At 46.3% G+C, this 17091-nt stretch overlaps 1 protein-coding gene across 1 annotated transcript in view; it reads right to left on the reverse strand.

Annotated features, from left to right (window-relative positions):
* Positions 1-1146: 1146 nt before the first annotated feature.
* The window catches only part of T265_02477 (hypothetical protein), a gene marked incomplete at both ends in the record, with an annotated part of 19974 nt that continues 4029 nt past the window's right edge, over positions 1147-17091 (reverse strand). The window contains 4 exons of the mRNA XM_009166726.1: positions 1147-1215; positions 1427-1802; positions 9903-10165; positions 15879-16046. Of these exons, the coding sequence (XP_009164990.1) occupies positions 1147-1215; positions 1427-1802; positions 9903-10165; positions 15879-16046 (876 nt within the window). The remainder of the gene's footprint in view (positions 1216-1426; positions 1803-9902; positions 10166-15878; positions 16047-17091) is intronic.

A 17091-nucleotide genomic window follows, 5' to 3' on the forward strand; every position in this document is an offset into this window, starting at 1 on the left:
CTCGGTACATTTTACAGTCTGGGCTCGTGTGCGAATCGAAGTTAAGTAAACAAAAGTTCTCTACGCCTATAGGGTGAGTTTTCACAAAGCAATGAGAACTGAATGTATACGAATGTGATGTAAAAGGACAGACGCTGCTTAAAAAAATGGTTAGCGGAAAAGTCGTTAGGTATAACATGCTTAAGTTCTGCTGGGTTTTGGAGTGGGAATTCACCCCGGATGTATCGAGCTTTCCTCAACTTCACGTCATCCGGAAAGAGTACGGCTTATGTTAGTTCATCTGCGACCGGACATTTGCTTGAGGTTTTGACGCGTACATTGATCACTATTCTTGTGGTCATGAACTCGGTCGTGACTTGGGGTTATCTGCCACGTGGGCGCACTATCGCTTTGAGTTTGATGGCCTGACAGGAGAATAAGTGCGTCTGTCATTATTAGGCGAAATCCCGCCCCGCTTCGCAGTTGGGCTCTGCTACGACCAAGAGGCCTATCCCGCATGCGATTGGCCAGAAGATCGGGCCGCTTCTCGGACCAGCATCAAGTTGAGCTGTGATTGGCCGAAAGTGTGGACCCAACAGCCCATCATAATTCAGTATCCACCGGATGCTGGTTACCAATGGCGCGTCCAGGAGTCGGAATCCTCAGAATGTTGCCGCCTCATACACGTTGAATAGAACAAACACGCTGTGTTTTTTATCAGGCTCTGGGCGTTTAATACATGTTGCTCACCTTCGGTGAATCTTTTGACAAGAACTGAGCTGAGGCATTATAGTCATGGAATTTAAGTGGTATTCAATAACTCCGTAGACGCCCGACTACGGGAGATGTATACCTTAGCTAAGGAGGTGTCATACTGGTTGTCAAGTAATGAACGTAGCTTTGATGGATTCAGTCATTCGGAAATAGCACAGCGTTCGTATCCCAAGACTAACTGAGACATTCCGTCCTAGTGTTTCACATTGAATCCTTTGCCAGCCGCCAGACGGATCCGGTGTTCCTACATTACTTTTAACGGGTGCATCGCTTATATTGTGAATGGGATTCGACCGAATGGACCAACTCTTAGCAGAAGCGCAGGGCCGCCCTAGCTTCAACGAACGTATCTGCTCCTATATAAGTAACAGAAACCCAGATCTTACAGGTATATCACCAGTCTGTATGAAGGGAGAAGCCAATCTTCAGCTTGATCTTCAGACAAACAAGCGAGATGAGCATCTAGAAAACATTCTATGTAAAAAAATAAACTGCATTTCGTAAGTACAGCAGTGCAAAAGCTACTTCACTGATAGTCTCTACCGAAAAAGTAATGCAAGCAGTAAAATAAACAACGAGACAACAAGAACTGGATAGAAACGCGGTCCCGGTGTTGCGTACTGCGGGAGTCAAACGTAGACATGATTGTGTCGGATTTGAAGTGCAAATTTACATTCAAAATGTCCTCTGTGTGATTTCGAACTGGTATGGAACGTCTAACTGGGGGAGTCAGTCGAATATAGGCATCCGGGTAATTTTGAAGGGCTTCCTGGACAACGCGAGGCCAATCTTCTGCTCGGTAACCAACCCACGAAGATAGGCTGTATTCATCAATACATGGAAAAGCAAGCGAGTTTGGATTTGAAGAGGGCAGGAGACTGGCGCACAAGAAACCCAGGACTAGAGCGTGCTGGCTGTATCCAATCGTATCAGCTAATGTTGTTCTCGCCTTCGGAGTTTGTCCAAACGATACGGGCCGGAACAGTAGACCGGCTGTTTCACAGTAAGCAGGTGTGACGCCGTTTTGATCCAAGTGGACTAACGCCGCCCTGGCCTGCAAAGAATTCAACGAGAAAATCGAATAATGAGTGAATGAAAGGAGAGGAGAAGGTACTGGACAGTAGGCTGCGGAGTGTCTGTGCTTCTGTTACCACTTAAACACAAGCAACGTAATCCTGGGACTTGAACAACTAGCCTAGCAAAGCATCAGTGTTGGACATTGATGTTAGGCTGAGGATAATAACCTCGTACATATCGAAAAAAAACTAAATTATGGTCTTGTTAAAACAGAAGCAGTACTCTGCCTCTCCATACTACCTTCGCACGATGAGTAGAATGCCTTGTCTTTGACGGGTAAGATGGACAAATGAGATAATGCTCCGAATAACTTCTTATGTTCCCCAAAGGTGTTGTTCCCATCTTTTCCGTCCCATCGGAAATAAAAGACATGCCCAGCCCTGATTTTCTCACTGAATGCAAATACGTTCGTAGCAGAGTGATCGATCTCAGCTGCCGCGATCAAAACCGGAGCCATCAAGTGTGCTGAATGAAGGTTTTAGCTGGTCCGGCGACCGCCCTCTAATCCTTAATCTCTCGAAATGCCAAGACTATTCTCCCTAGCCTCCCGGTCCACATTATACTGATCTGCTCAGTAGCCAGCAACCCCTCATTGTTTCAGTGTCTCTCTACTCAAAAATTCCACTATCAACTAACTGGGTGTGACCCTATCGAGTGAAATTAGTTCGTCTTCTGCTTCTTATGCTGAGACCGAAGACGTCTTCTGTTCCTGTTGATTCCCTTCACAGGTGTATCAATGCATGTATTTTGCTCCAGTGTATCTATCGTCCATTTGTCGTTTCGCGCAACGTCTTGAAAACGACTACCACATTACTGTCAGGTCAGTAAAATCTTACCTCCAGACGTTCGTCGCCCTCTTCGCCAGTCGCTCACTAAAACCAGGTTTACCTCAAAAACCCGCACCAACGACAAGCTTTTGCTGGCAAAAAAGTCGAATTAGCGTGTTTCTGTTATTCTTTGCTCGGGCCGCTTTCTATTTATTCCCACTGCGTGACAACATCATGTCCCGCCTACTTTTGTGAGGGGTTCAGTGACAAGCAAATCAGGCGAATTTCTTAACGTATATCGAAGTGCTCTCGTTTGTACACGAACTCGGTCTTGATAGGAGACTCAAATGGATCCAGCTGAATCTCTCGTTTATGACGGTCTGTTTCAACTGAATAGGCTACGCCCGGCCACCTCATGTTTCAGTGGTACGATATTCGAGATATCGCGATGCATCGGTGTCTAGCGTTCGTGTGCTACCGAAGAGTTTTCAGAAACCCTATGAGTGGGGTTAGCTCCACACAACAGTATATGGAAGTACTTCATCAATTAAATAAAAATACAGTAGCAAATATGTACGCTGAAAATTCATGTATGTATAAGTACTTGACTTGACTCGGAGAGTTGAACCTCAAAAGCTGGAGGGAAATTGCGGTTCCACTAAATACTCCGCTACTCAGATTCTCTGCTAAGGAAGTTTCGTCCATAAACGCGATCCCAAACACGATAGACAGTGAACAGTCGACTTAACAGGCTTGACGAAATCCCGGATTAGAAGCTGCTGCAGTGGGATACGCTACATTGGGAATCGTGTAGAGCTTGTCGCCAGAATCCCACCCGCTTGACTGGTCTTCGCCGAACACCACATCGTGCTGCGCGTTTATTGGGAGGCTTGTTTTAGGCACGCGCGCCGCTTGGCTATTGCGAACCTCGTGGACCAATAAGCTACACCACCCATACGCCACTTAAGCGCATGCCTGTTGATTCAATATCAGATATTAACCATCATTGGAGAGAGACATCCAAAACCGTACTTGGTGCAGGGGCTTCTGCCTGCAGTGCGACCCAAGCAATGAATCTCTGAAAGAACCTTGGCTCTGCTAGAGGCCCCCTGGTCGCAAGCATAATCCAACTCGACGCATCATTAGACTTCAGGTAAACCTGAATATTCACCTACACCGCGAAGCTTGGTGGGTCCAGGTTGAAAAATGGGAGAGCCGAAAAATGCTGGAAGTGTCCGCGGAGGGCTTCACCTGATTCGTCAGGTCATCAGAAGCCTCTTGTCAGCGAAATCACCAAGGACCACGACGGACCTGACATCCAAAAACCAACGTTTGAACCGTTTGGCAAGATACTTCGAACAACACTTCGGTTGACCACCTTCCAATTCTAATCCGTGCTGTCGTCCTCCGACGAAAACACGAGCTGTGGATGTGGAGCCCCCTTCAGCCTCAGAAGTGTTTGAATGTACATCCATACAAAGCTCCCTTGTACCCCCAGTCCCAACGACCTTCCATCTGCCATGTTCAAGGACTGAGGCGCATTCCCCAGTCAATGCCTCTCCAAACTATTTACATGTATTTGGAGGAAAAAATATAGCCCAGACAACTGCGGAATGAAGCTGGTCCCCTTGTGGTTGCCACACTCATTACGAGTCCTGTTTAAGAATGGGCGCTAACGCCGATTCTTCCCGGTTGTCTGAGACAGTCGCCTTTTCTCAAATGAAGGTAAAGATCAGGTAAGCGCTGACTGTGGGTTTCACTCCGGCCTTGAACGGTGCGAGTGGGAGGTCATTCGGACCGAGAGCCGTAGAAGGTTTCAGGTTCACCAGCCGACGTAGTGACAGGTAGCCACATGGAATCTTAAATAAAATTCTCGGCTCAGTTGTCAACGCATCCTTCACTGAAGACGGTCGTGCCACTTTGATCGTTGGTTGTTTCGTTCACCAGTGTTTGCCCTGGACTGGCTGCATGGATCGACTGGAACAATCTTCGGGTACTTCCCGCTTTCTGAGCCCCTTCCATTTCCTTAGCCTTCTGAGCCCGCCAAGGTTCATGGTTAGCACCCACTCTAGGTTTGACTTGACGTCCGATAATTCATTGGGCTGCGTTATATATGGGGCCGGTTGGAACGTTCCCCTTAGATCGAAGCAGCCCCACTGTTTGGTCTGATGGGGGCGAGATGGACCAAGTGGTTAGAGCGCGAATTTACTGACCGGAAGGTCCGTGGTTCGAACCCAACCTCTACCTCTCGACTTCCCCTGTCTAGGCTTGGGCAACCTGGCAGTATCCCAGCCCTCGTGCCTTCTTCGTGTGGCATGGCAGTTAGGCACCGAAAGGGTGCTACAGCTGAACGATTTTTTTGTTTTATATCCAGTGCTTTGGCGGACCTAACTGCGCCATATCATAGGCGGAAATTCCTGCATTGTGCAAGAATGTAGTGATATCGTCCCAGTAAGACATGATATCCGTCGGTGAAGTATTTTGAGGAGGCCCCAGAAGGCGGTTCTGATAATTTCGTGTAGCTTCGGAATTTTCCAGTCCCTCAGTTGCTAAGCTAGTTATCCGTTCGTTACGCGGCCCTGGAAGGCAAAGAGAAAAGCGACACCAAAAGAGCTCATCGTCAGAACCCACACGGATATTCCAAACCGAGCAGCCGTTCATTACTGATCCGTGGCGCCCGTAGCTGATCTTGATGTGGTCCATTTGGGTCCCAGGCTGGCTCGCCGTTGAAGGGCATCATGTGGTTTGATGACCTCGGTTAGTACTGCATTAAAACAGTCAGTGGTCAGCAGACAGCTGAAGGACTTGAACACCGTTGTCCATGCACATCGAGTCCAGTCCAAGTGGACCACCCAATTGAGTGCAAGTGTGCTAAGTCTGCCTAACCAGCCAATCAGTTCATCAGCTATGAACCATGTACCTGGGACACGTTGGTTTTAGGTCACGGGAAGTGGGAGTGCGCGAGATATAGCGGAGTAATAGAGGTGCCCACTTGCACATTCAAACACATAGCAACTAGATCCATAAATGATCTACCCCCGGTGAAGAAAAACATAGTAGCTTGGAGCAGCCTGCGCCAACACGTGGTTAATGAATAGCCACGCAGGAATCCCCCCCAAGCTCCTCAGATCTACTAAAATACCGTCGACGCCTCTCTGCAGACGGCGAACTAAACCACACCCGCAAGAAGATAGAAAGCATCCTCAAGAATCACAGAGGAACTTGGTTTCCTCAGTGTTTCTGAAGTGGAAATGGCGTCTACGTGAAGAAGCTTTCAAATACTGTACCAGTTGATCCCATAGATAGGAGTCCTTCCTTGCTGAGGAAGATGTAGGACTCACATACTGTCTACATATACAGGCAGATCGCTGAGCTGAACAACTTAACAAACGGTTCCATTCGCCTTCTACACCAAGTGTGCCTACTCCTTGCTCGTAAGGTTCAAGCGTCCACAGATGAACGAAATCGCTGAGGAGCTTCCTCTTCCGAATGCTATAAAGTCCCTAGTCCAGACAGTATGCATACAATTCTGCTAACATTCAGAGGTCTCGCTATATATCACCCAGCCCCGCAGCCTCAGAGCATACGAGAGTGAAAGTCACTCGAGGCTCCCGTCAGTGTTGAATTCTTGTCAGTTGATGGGAGTAAATTTTTTATGAGTTTATGACAACAACAGCCTCCAGTCACTAATCGAAACACATCACCTAAAAGCCCTGCCGCTCTTGTGAACCAAAAATGTGCAGTTTCGTTTTCGAGGACAAGCATAAATCCTTATTCATGACGTATTGATTGAAAGCCGCTTGAAAGCCTTACTTGTCGACTTGGTTATGACCGTAAGTGAGAAGCGCTTCTAACGGAATATAACATGCGATTGTGTGAACGTCATCCCCTGTTCGGAGCTTGTCAATGCTCTGAATATGCATCACTTAAATATGTTATTCGACGGAAAAATCGAAGCTGGTCTTCCTTTTTGAGGTTTCCATAAACAAATATCCAGAGGTTAGTTTGAAGGTATCAGTTCGCAGGAAACTCACGTGGAGGGGGCGTTATCCACACTTTGCCACCTATACTGGGTCCAAGCACAGACAAGCTCTAGTGAGGACTCTTTAAACACAGACCTAGAACATTTTCGAGGGATGCTTCAGATTCCAAAATCGAACTTCTCACACAAAGTATTCCGTTGAACATGCCAAGTGTTGACCCCAAGGAAACTCCCTTAAGCACATCCGCCGATTGAAAGAAACAACACTGCGAACACTAATGCAGTAGACGAGCAGCGACCACGAGGTGGCGAGGTTTGCGTTGTTGACTAAACTGTTTGGCCACCACACCACCAGCCAAGAAACCCACAACTATCTCCGCCACCTCGGACTGCACTTGCGGATTCATTTGCAACTGTGGGTCGAAATGCGTACAAAAAAACACATAGGTTTTTATGCGTTCGAAAGCCGAAGATGATTGAAACGACAAATTGCCCGACCGATCACCAAAACAACAAATCGAACGGTGGATTCATGGATGGACAAGCATGTTCTCCAGGCTAATCCCCACTCAAAATTAGATAATGCATCCAAGACAATCTTCTGTACTTACAACTCACGGATGCTAACGTCCACGGAAGCCATGGATCTCAGTCGCCCCAAAATTCCCCGCTGTATTCAGAGGGGAACATCTGCTACCTTAGGACTCCCTGGATTTAGGTGAACTCAGCTGACCATTGGTCAACTGACTTCAGGTGCGTTTGAGCGCTGTGTTTGTCTTCCCTCCCCCCTCCCTAGCGTTTCTGTCAAAGTATCAGAGGTTCTGATCGTTTGGATGACTTAGTCTGAGTTTTTCATTTCCAATTTGAAGAAGTAACAAGAAACCAAGTGCTCTTGCGAGGGTTCCTTATGAGCACTAGTAAAATCCACCAAAGAGATGAAGTGCCTTGGTGGTTGGGAGTGACTGGGATTCCGCCACAGTTATTCAGATTGTTCCAAACGCAGCGACTGCTGCTGCACCTAACTTGACGGTTCTCATCATTCGTCTCTGGCTTGCTCCCTAGCTAGAGCACTACATTCGTGAGGACTGGGTTGGTTTCCGTCCAAGGTGAAAATGTGTATATCTTCATTGAACGGCAATCGTCAGGTCATTGTTTCCCCTGGTCCCAACGCGGATGGGGTGGCAGCTACATCGAGGGGTTTATGTACGAATGGCACAACTGATAATTCATAACGAGCACTCAAACGTTGAAACGTTCGAAATCTCGAGAAGAGCTACCATCGCCGTTGATCAAGTTCCCTATTGATGACATCTGGATGAACATTGTGCGGTGGCTCAGAGCTGAACTCATGTACAAAAAACGGCGACAATAGGTTTGATTCTTGACGTCATCACGTCAGTTACAGGATGAGCAGCGACAATACCCGGGTGCCCCAATTTGTGGTTCAAGACCTCAGAATCAGCTTCACCCCTTCTAACTAAAGAGGTTAGAAAGTGCCGGTCCAACTGAGGGAAAGTTTATTTATCTTCATTTGTCTGCCGAAAGGCTTTTGTCGAAACACGGGGACCTTTTCTATGCTTCCAGAGTGATGTTCCTATCCGTTTCCTTAAACCTTCTTCACAATAAATGATAGAAAAACAACCGTTCAGTTGTAACATCTTTTTGGTGTCTTGCTGTCACGCTACCCGGAGGAAGCACGAGCTGAGATACTACCGGGTCGCCCAAGCCTAGACAGCACCAGCCGAGATGCTGAAGTTGGATTAAAANGCACGAGAGCTGAGATACTGCCGGGTCGCCCAAGCCTAGACAGCACCAGCCGAGATGCTGGAGTTGGATAAAAACCATGAACTTTCCGGACAGTATTTTCTTGCCTTAATCACTGAGCTACCTTGGAATCATCATTTTCAAAAATTTTATTGTCTGTGTTCTTCTTCAGCAGACCTGTTGTTCTCCTGTCATATTCGCCGGCCTTTTGGATGGGGATCACTGTCTCATAGGCAGGTCACAGAAACGCGCTTCTAAGTGCAGTAAAATCTCAATAAGTGCCTCAGCTTAATGGTCAGAGAATACTTTGACGTCTGTTACAACTCCATCCAAAAAAGTCACGTGACGGTCAACGCCCTCTTCACCCTATTTTAGCTCCGGCTATGTCAACTTCCTGCACTCGGTCCAAACATAAAATCCCACTTGCGAGAAATATCAAGTGCCATAACTAGGCGACTGCCTACATGGTAAAGCATCTTGCGACTTTTGACCCATTGGGTGATGCTCATCAAGTCTTCTCACCCAGGTTTACTTTTGAACTGCTTTGGTAATCCTCTACCGATAACGACACAGAAGCGCCACCAAATTTACCCTCTTTTATCCACACTTTATCGCTTTGGGCTTCATTGTACCATGTTTAAAACTATGTACCAGGCTTTTTGAATCAGCAATATAGTGCATACAGACTCGCGGTGACGTTCTGTGTTCGCCGCGGCGACAACATAGACCCACACCCTACAAGAGAAGTTATCTCCCGACAGATGACAACAAGCCCCCTTCCCGATGGTGCGAACGACTTCAGAGACGAGAAGTACTGCAATCATGAGGTGGCTGACAGGACAGACAGATGGGGAGAGCATCGAAAATGGATGCAAACTTTGTGAAACGATGCGTAAAATATGCGGTATCTAATGACAACGAACTGAGGGATGCCCCTTTTCATTCTTACAGACCTATGTGAAGCTTATAGGAACGTGAGTTGGCCTATTTAGTCTCGAACCATTGCTTGTCTCCGTTGCACAGTCCTCCTGAATATGGAATGCGACGGGGGTGTAAATATGTGCGACAAAACTCAAACCCAGGATGTCAGTGCGTATAATCGGATAGAACCCTGTATTGTCATCGATTCTTCACAGAGAATCTGATACGTAAGTCATTCGGCTTGGAGTTGGCAACTTTGAACTGATGAATCGGATGTCGCCGGATGCGCAGGTTTCCCAACCACCGCACGGTTCACAACACACTATCGACCACCTGGTCCTCCTCGCTGAATCCACGCTCAAATCCAATTGGCTCCACAGATCCTCAAGACTGCTGCTTCTGCAGGAACTTGTTCAAATCGCAAAATGCAGCTTCGGACGAAACAGCAAAACCAGAGAGGAGGGCTCGCCCAATGAACAGGGCTATATAACCGTGCTTCATGTCGTTAACAAACAACAAACAAAACTCCAGAACGATTATCTCACCTTCAGTGTTACTTGGCGGACCCGCCCAACAATCCATGAATCATAAAAAGGTATGCATCTATTAGAACACTGGCGAGCAGAAATTGTTCATACCGCATCGAAGTCTTTTCGTGATCGTAAAAAAGCGATCCTTGAGTTGTCCTGTCAACATCGGGGATTTTTAACAGAGAAGACAGATGGGAAAGAACTGAGGGATGCGGGGCTAGACCATGCAGCCGGGCAAGCAGTATATCAAGGCTGGGAGATTCGCTGCCGGACGTAAACCACTTGGAGAGAATTTTGTTTCGCTGTCTCTTGTCCACTGTGTAGACTGGCAGAGAAGTGGTATGTGTTGGATGAAGTTCGCGGTTTGCAGCCTGTATACGTCCGAGCAAATAGCCCAACATGCCAGCGCGGTTCAGTGCAAAGTTTTTAAGGGGTAAGCTGCATATGATCAACGCAATATCGGAGTGAACCGAGTGGTCGTCTGAGTCCAAGGGATTGTTGGGAAATAGTGTCGAAATCACACGAGGAAGCACAGGAGGGAGCTGAATGTAAAAATTGGGGAAGTCGTATACGCGTGTAAGACGATCAGACTCGAATTGCACTGCTTGTCAAACAGTTCGTAAATTGAGGATATCACTGTTCTCCGTTTCGGTGTCTATATGCGGTAGAAAGTTTACCATGGTAAAACCTTCATTTCAATTTGTACTTCAAGACACGAATACAATGTCCAAAAAAACGATACAAAGTTGGGATAACCTGTGTGAAAGTTACAAACCATGCCGTTGTTGACGGCTAAATTCAGCTCCAAATCATTTATTGGATTCTCGTGACGTCGAGCTTGTCACTACTAGACTTAAACAGCTTGTGGTTATTCACGTGGTGGCCCACCTTGCAAGGTGCATAAAAGGCATGAACGCGAGACCAGGGGTGGAGTTGAATATCCTAATTACAGCAGCTTTTAACAGAACCGGCCAAAAACGGTCATCCAGGTTTCGTCACAGAACATAGCATTAATATTTTATTTCAGCAAGAGAACAGTGTAGCAGCGGGGACAAATGCTCTAACTTTTTCTGCTGCAAAGATGCAACCTCGGACCATAAAGTCAACCGGATTTGAAGGGATATACGAGAAGCGATCATTGTGGAGTCATCGATGAAGCCACTACAAACGGGACTCACACAACCGTATGAAACATTTCATTCGGAATCTGCGGCTGTATTTTTATCGGAAAGGTGTTAGGAGAGAGCAGTTCATGAACTCAATGTTCCAAGGTCAGATGCTATGTGTTCTGCCCAAACAGACAACACCGATCATCGCTGGAACTTACCTACTTATCTTGTTGGTGGCACGGTAATTGCGTTGCAATGTTCATTCCTGGTTGAGAATCATTCATCCAGTCACCAACATCATACTGACAACGTGGGGCTCTGCTCCCTACTCAGACATAACCGTGTGATTTCATTCATCCCACAATCCGTGTCAGGATTACTTATAGTAGATAAGACGCTACAGCATGCGGCACGTGTCCGTCACGATAACACTGAAATCTTGGAACAACTGGGCTCATCAGCTTATTTGAAACGAAATGTGATCCCTTTGTACACTTGGGACTCGATAGCCTAGTAAATATGACTGAACTTTGAAACATCTCGAGATCTACTGGGAATAAGTTGGATGTGGAGGAGTAGAAAAACAGCCCCATTACTCTGGGTGTTTAGTAATACTGTTGACGATAACACCAAATGGGAACACTAGTGTGTAACTGCCGTACAAAGTCTAGTTATTCGAATATAGCCTTATGATAGAAAGAAGGAAAACGGAGCAAGGAGGGGGACCTAGGGCTAGCATACCGTGAACAACTCCAAGGCAGTTAGACAATCTGGATGAAAACTGACAACATGAATGCCACTGACATCGGATAGCCGCAGTATCATTCAGTCTATCCAGCCAAGCGTATGGAGATCACGTGAAAGGAAACAGCACCAACGGAACACAAACCTTTCGTAACACTCTTCATTCCCTTCTGTCATGCCAAATTCTGTCCACCCCTCGGTTTCCACCACTCCGAATTAGCCACAGAAGACAACTCCGTAAGGAAACTCCGTATGAGCAACATGTGGCTTACAGTTTAGGATGCATTCTTTGGGTGAACTACTCTCTGCTTCACCAAGAAACCAGTTCTTGGTCAATTCACCCCGAATTCGCTGGTTCCAGTCGACCCCAGCTTTGCAGCCTGTATACGTCCGAGCAAATAGCCCAACATGCCAGCGCGGTTCAGTGCAAAGTTTTTAAGGGGTAAGCTGCATATGATCAACGCAATATCGGAGTGAACCGAGTGGTCGTCTGAGTCCAAGGGATTGTTGGGAAATAGTGTCGAAATCACACGAGGAAGCACAGGAGGGAGCTGAATGTAAAAATTGGGGAAGTCGTATACGCGTGTAAGACGATCAGACTCGAATTGCACTGCTTGTCAAACAGTTCGTAAATTGAGGATATCACTGTTCTCCGTTTCGGTGTCTATATGCGGTAGAAAGTTTACCATGGTAAAACCTTCATTTCAATTTGTACTTCAAGACACGAATACAATGTCCAAAAAAACGATACAAAGTTGGGATAACCTGTGTGAAAGTTACAAACCATGCCGTTGTTGACGGCTAAATTCAGCTCCAAATCATTTATTGGATTCTCGTGACGTCGAGCTTGTCACTGCTAGACTTAAACAGCTTGTGGTTATTCACGTGGTGGCCCACCTTGCAAGGTGCATAAAAGGCATGAACGCGAGACCAGGGGTGGAGTTGAATATCCTAATTACAGCAGCTTTTAACAGAACCGGCCAAAAACGGTCATCCAGGTTTCGTCACAGAACATAGCATTAATATTTTATTTCAGCAAGAGAACAGTGTAGCAGCGGGGACAAATGCTCTAACTTTTTCTGCTGCAAAGATGCAACCTCGGACCATAAAGTCAACCGGATTTGAAGGGATATACGAGAAGCGATCATTGTGGAGTCATCGATGAAGCCACTACAAACGGGACTCACACAACCGTATGAAACATTTCATTCGGAATCTGCGGCTGTATTTTTATCGGAAAGGTGTTAGGAGAGAGCAGTTCATGAACTCAATGTTCCAAAGTCAGATGCTATGTGTTCTGCCCAAACAGACAACACCGATCATCGCTGGAACTTACCTACTTATCTTGTTGGTGGCACGGTAATTGCGTTGCAATGTTCATCCTGGTTGAGAAATCATTCATCCAGTCACCAACATCATACTGACAACGTGGGGCTCTGCTCCCTACTCAGACATAACCGTGTGATTTCATTCATCCCACAATCCGTGTCAGGATTACTTATAGTAGATAAGACGCTACAGCATGCGGCACGTGTCCGTCACGATAACACTGAAATCTTGGAACAACTGGGCTCATCAGCTTATTTGAAACGAAATGTGATCCCTTTGTACACTTGGGACTCGATAGCCTAGTAAATATGACTGAACTTTGAAACATCTCGAGATCTACTGGGAATAAGTTGGATGTGGAGGAGTAGAAAAACAGCCCCATTACTCTGGGTGTTTAGTAATACTGTTGACGATAACACCAAATGGGAACACTAGTGTGTAACTGCCGTACAAAGTCTAGTTATTCGAATATAGCCTTATGATAGAAAGAAGGAAAACGGAGCAAGGAGGGGGACCTAGGGCTAGCATACCGTGAACAACTCCAAGGCAGTTAGACAATCTGGATGAAAACTGACAACATGAATGCCACTGACATCGGATAGCCGCAGTATCATTCAGTCTATCCAGCCAAGCGTATGGAGATCACGTGAAAGGAAACAGCACCAACGGAACACAAACCTTTCGTAACACTCTTCATTCCCTTCTGTCATGCCAAATTCTGTCCACCCCTCGGTTTCCACCACTCCGAATTAGCCACAGAAGACAACTCCGTAAGGAAACTCCGTATGAGCAACATGTGGCTTACAGTTTAGGATGCATTCTTTGGGTGAACTACTCTCTGCTTCACCAAGAAACCAGTTCTTGGTCAATTCACCCCGAATTCGCTGGTTCCAGTCGACCCCAGCTACAGCTCTGAAGCATCTTGGGTCAAAGACCTAAAGATGTCTGTTAGTCTCCACATAAATTGGCCAAATTTCGCAGCTACACAACAACTGCAGTCTGATAAACGCACCCCTTGGGACCAGGTGATATGCCGTTTTGATGCAACAAGTGGCACAAATTGGCAAGACCAATTATGATACTTGAGGCTCGTGGATTGACTTTGTCTGTCATACTACAGTCATAGCTAATGCAACGTCCTAGATACATATGGCTTTCCACCACTTCATGTGACCCTTTGAACTCTTAGAGACATGTTCAAAGACCGTACGTCCGTCAGCATGACTTCACACTTTGTGGGAGACACCCAGACGGAGGCAAATAGGTTAAACAAGCACCAAATGAGGGTTTCATCTCCATCTTTGAACAGAACCGGTGAGAGTTCCTCAGGACCAGAAGCTCAGTAGTGCTCGAGGGACAAAAAAGCGCTCCATTATTTTCGAAGCCATCGTAGGTTCCAAGTTCACTGTTGAGGCTTGCGCTAGGGGTCAGCTGAGCAACTACAGGTGACCAATTGAACTGTTTCAGAAAGTGTTCAATTAAACTATTCAAGCGTTCTTATTGAGGTCAGTATGGACAGACCTCCCAGTAAGAGTCAATATCAGATGTCTTGTCCGAAAAGGGCTTCAGGTGGTTTCGGTAGATTCGCTTCACATCAAAGTCCGAGAACTTCGTAATGACCAGTCGAAGCATGCGCACCATGCGCGCTCTTGAAAAGTGCACGAAAGAACAAGCGCGCAACCCAGTCCACATAAGTGTTCCAGAACGGGCGACAACCAAAAATCGTCACCTACAACTAACAGCGATATGGTCTGTCTATGACGGATATCGACTCATATGCGGAAGCACTATGTGACTAAGCGGGTTCGGTCGTTTCGGAAGTTAGTACATCAGAGAAACAGTCAGTGGTCAACACATAAATGCAGCATGCGTAATCAGGTGTATGCGCGTCTCCACTCCAGTGGCAGACGACTACCTAATTGAGCCTCGGCAGCGCTAAGTCTACTACTACTACTACTTGTTTGCGCATTCACGTCCCCGGAAACCACAACAATATCTGAGCTTTTAGCCCACCGCAACAAAGCTCCCAAGGTGTCGTAAAAGCTTCCCTTGAGTGTACCGGTGGTGCAGTCTGTTGGCTATCAACACAATTGATGTTCTCTGTTTAAAGTGCAGGTTGCACCAGCTTTGAACACTATTAATATGAAAGCCACTACATGAATATCGCCCTGCTCTCGAGGGGTGCAGAATGGTGATCGTGCAGTCTGAAGACGAGACCCTTTAAGAGGGAGGAAACTGATTGGGACTGATCATAACACTGCTGAATCATTGTTTTAGAAAGACCGCATAAGATTCAATGAGGCGTTGACCTCCTGTGGGCTAGCAAATCACAAGCAATTACCTCTGTAAACACAGTATAGAGATTAGTGTAGCTCCAAATGGAAACTGACCTATTCAATTTGTTCACTGAGAATATTAAGCCTCAAACACTGCAAGCAATAAGCACTAGAGATCAACTGACTACAGTTAGCCCCGTTGATTGCCGTCCACGGACTCTCAGGGGCTCCCAATAGTCAAAGATATTTGGGGAAATGAGGATTAGAACTTTGGCCAACCAATCGGAAGACTCAAAAGCTCTAACACAGAAGCTCTCAAGTCAGTGATTACCGCTTATCAAGGGAAACTAGCTTCAGCCTCGTAACCAGAACAAAGGTTCGTGATCACTAAGCATAGTAAATTATCTGTAACCACGTTGAGTTCACTTCCAAAGACAGTCACGTAGTCATTGGTTTTTCGTGTGCACTGATCGAGACAAATAGATTATTTGGGCAAGTAAAACAGACGCGGCCGGTAGATCACGCTACCAACAAGCCAAAATAATTAGCTAGACGTGATCCGCTGTCTTAACACAGTTATTGTATCCTTATTGGTTATAAAAATTATACCCAGAAAATTCACTTACCACGCTTTCACATAGCTGTGGCCTGAATTCTTTCCCACCAGGGAGCTTGAGTGGTACGCTATCCCACACCTCCAGTAAGACACGATTTGGGCCCGTACTGTCCAGGCGTAGTTTAGCGAAAGTAAGTCGATTCAGCGAAACTTCAATTGCACAACATGCTTTTAAATGCTGTGAAGAAGCGAGATAATCAAGGATATGAAAAACATGACAGCACGCTTACCTCCTGGTGGTACTGGGTTACTTCTGGCCTAACCACACTTGTAAAATGAGACTTGGGAGGCTGCCTCGCTAATGTCTGAAGACAAAAAAGTATCTGTTGGTACGGCACAAGCCTGAAGTTAGGAAAGACGTTCAGGGAACCGAAAATCCGCATTTCCAAAGAGTGGGGATAACATGAGATGGAAAGTACGCAGATGTCCGAGCTATAAACAAGGCATTCAATGAGTGTTTGTGGTATCATGGTTGTGAATCTCTAGGGCAGTGGCGAAACTTGAAACAGGTCTATTGCAAATAGAAAACAACTGCAGAAGTGGGGTTAAAGTAGAATACGACTCAGGCAGCAACTCGCACAGTGCCGATATTGTGTAGTAGCAAACAAAATTCATCCTTCGGTGCTCAGTTATCACAGAGCACCACTACATTCCCTACCAGATCTGGTTACTACGAAGACTTTTCGTCGTTCAGCTGATAGTTAGGGTTCATCTAGGAAATAGTAACCACCGTGTTGACTTTCGACTCCATCTGCTACTGGGCCAGAAACCCTGAAATTCAAGAGTTTATTTGAAGCTTGATGTGAGCAGATTTGACGAAACTGCGTATTTTCTTCGAACACCTTGAAGCGAAAAAAGGCTTCAGTGGAGGAGACATACAGAATAATTGCTCAGAGAATCCACGAAATTGGTAAGGTTTTCACCCCGAAGAAATTGGGGCAATGTCAAACGAACCAAAAACAGTCAGAGGATTCGAAGTCTTCCGGTAACGAACCATTCTTCGAAAAAGATAACTATGGCAGACTCAGAGGAAGAGCTGACACTCAGTAAGATGCGAACCCCCGTGAAGCAGACCCACCAAATGAACTTACACAATCAGCCTAAGATAATAAATCTAGCCCGGGAACCAACAAATGGCCCAATACTGGTAACCGACCCGACCTAAAGCTTCCACCTTGACGTGGTCGGGCTTCAGTGCTGCAATGATCCCGCAGGCTACACTG

Source organism: Opisthorchis viverrini, assembly GCF_000715545.1.
Source record: "Opisthorchis viverrini unplaced genomic scaffold opera_v5_30, whole genome shotgun sequence".
Lineage (NCBI taxonomy): Eukaryota > Metazoa > Platyhelminthes > Trematoda > Opisthorchiida > Opisthorchiidae > Opisthorchis > Opisthorchis viverrini.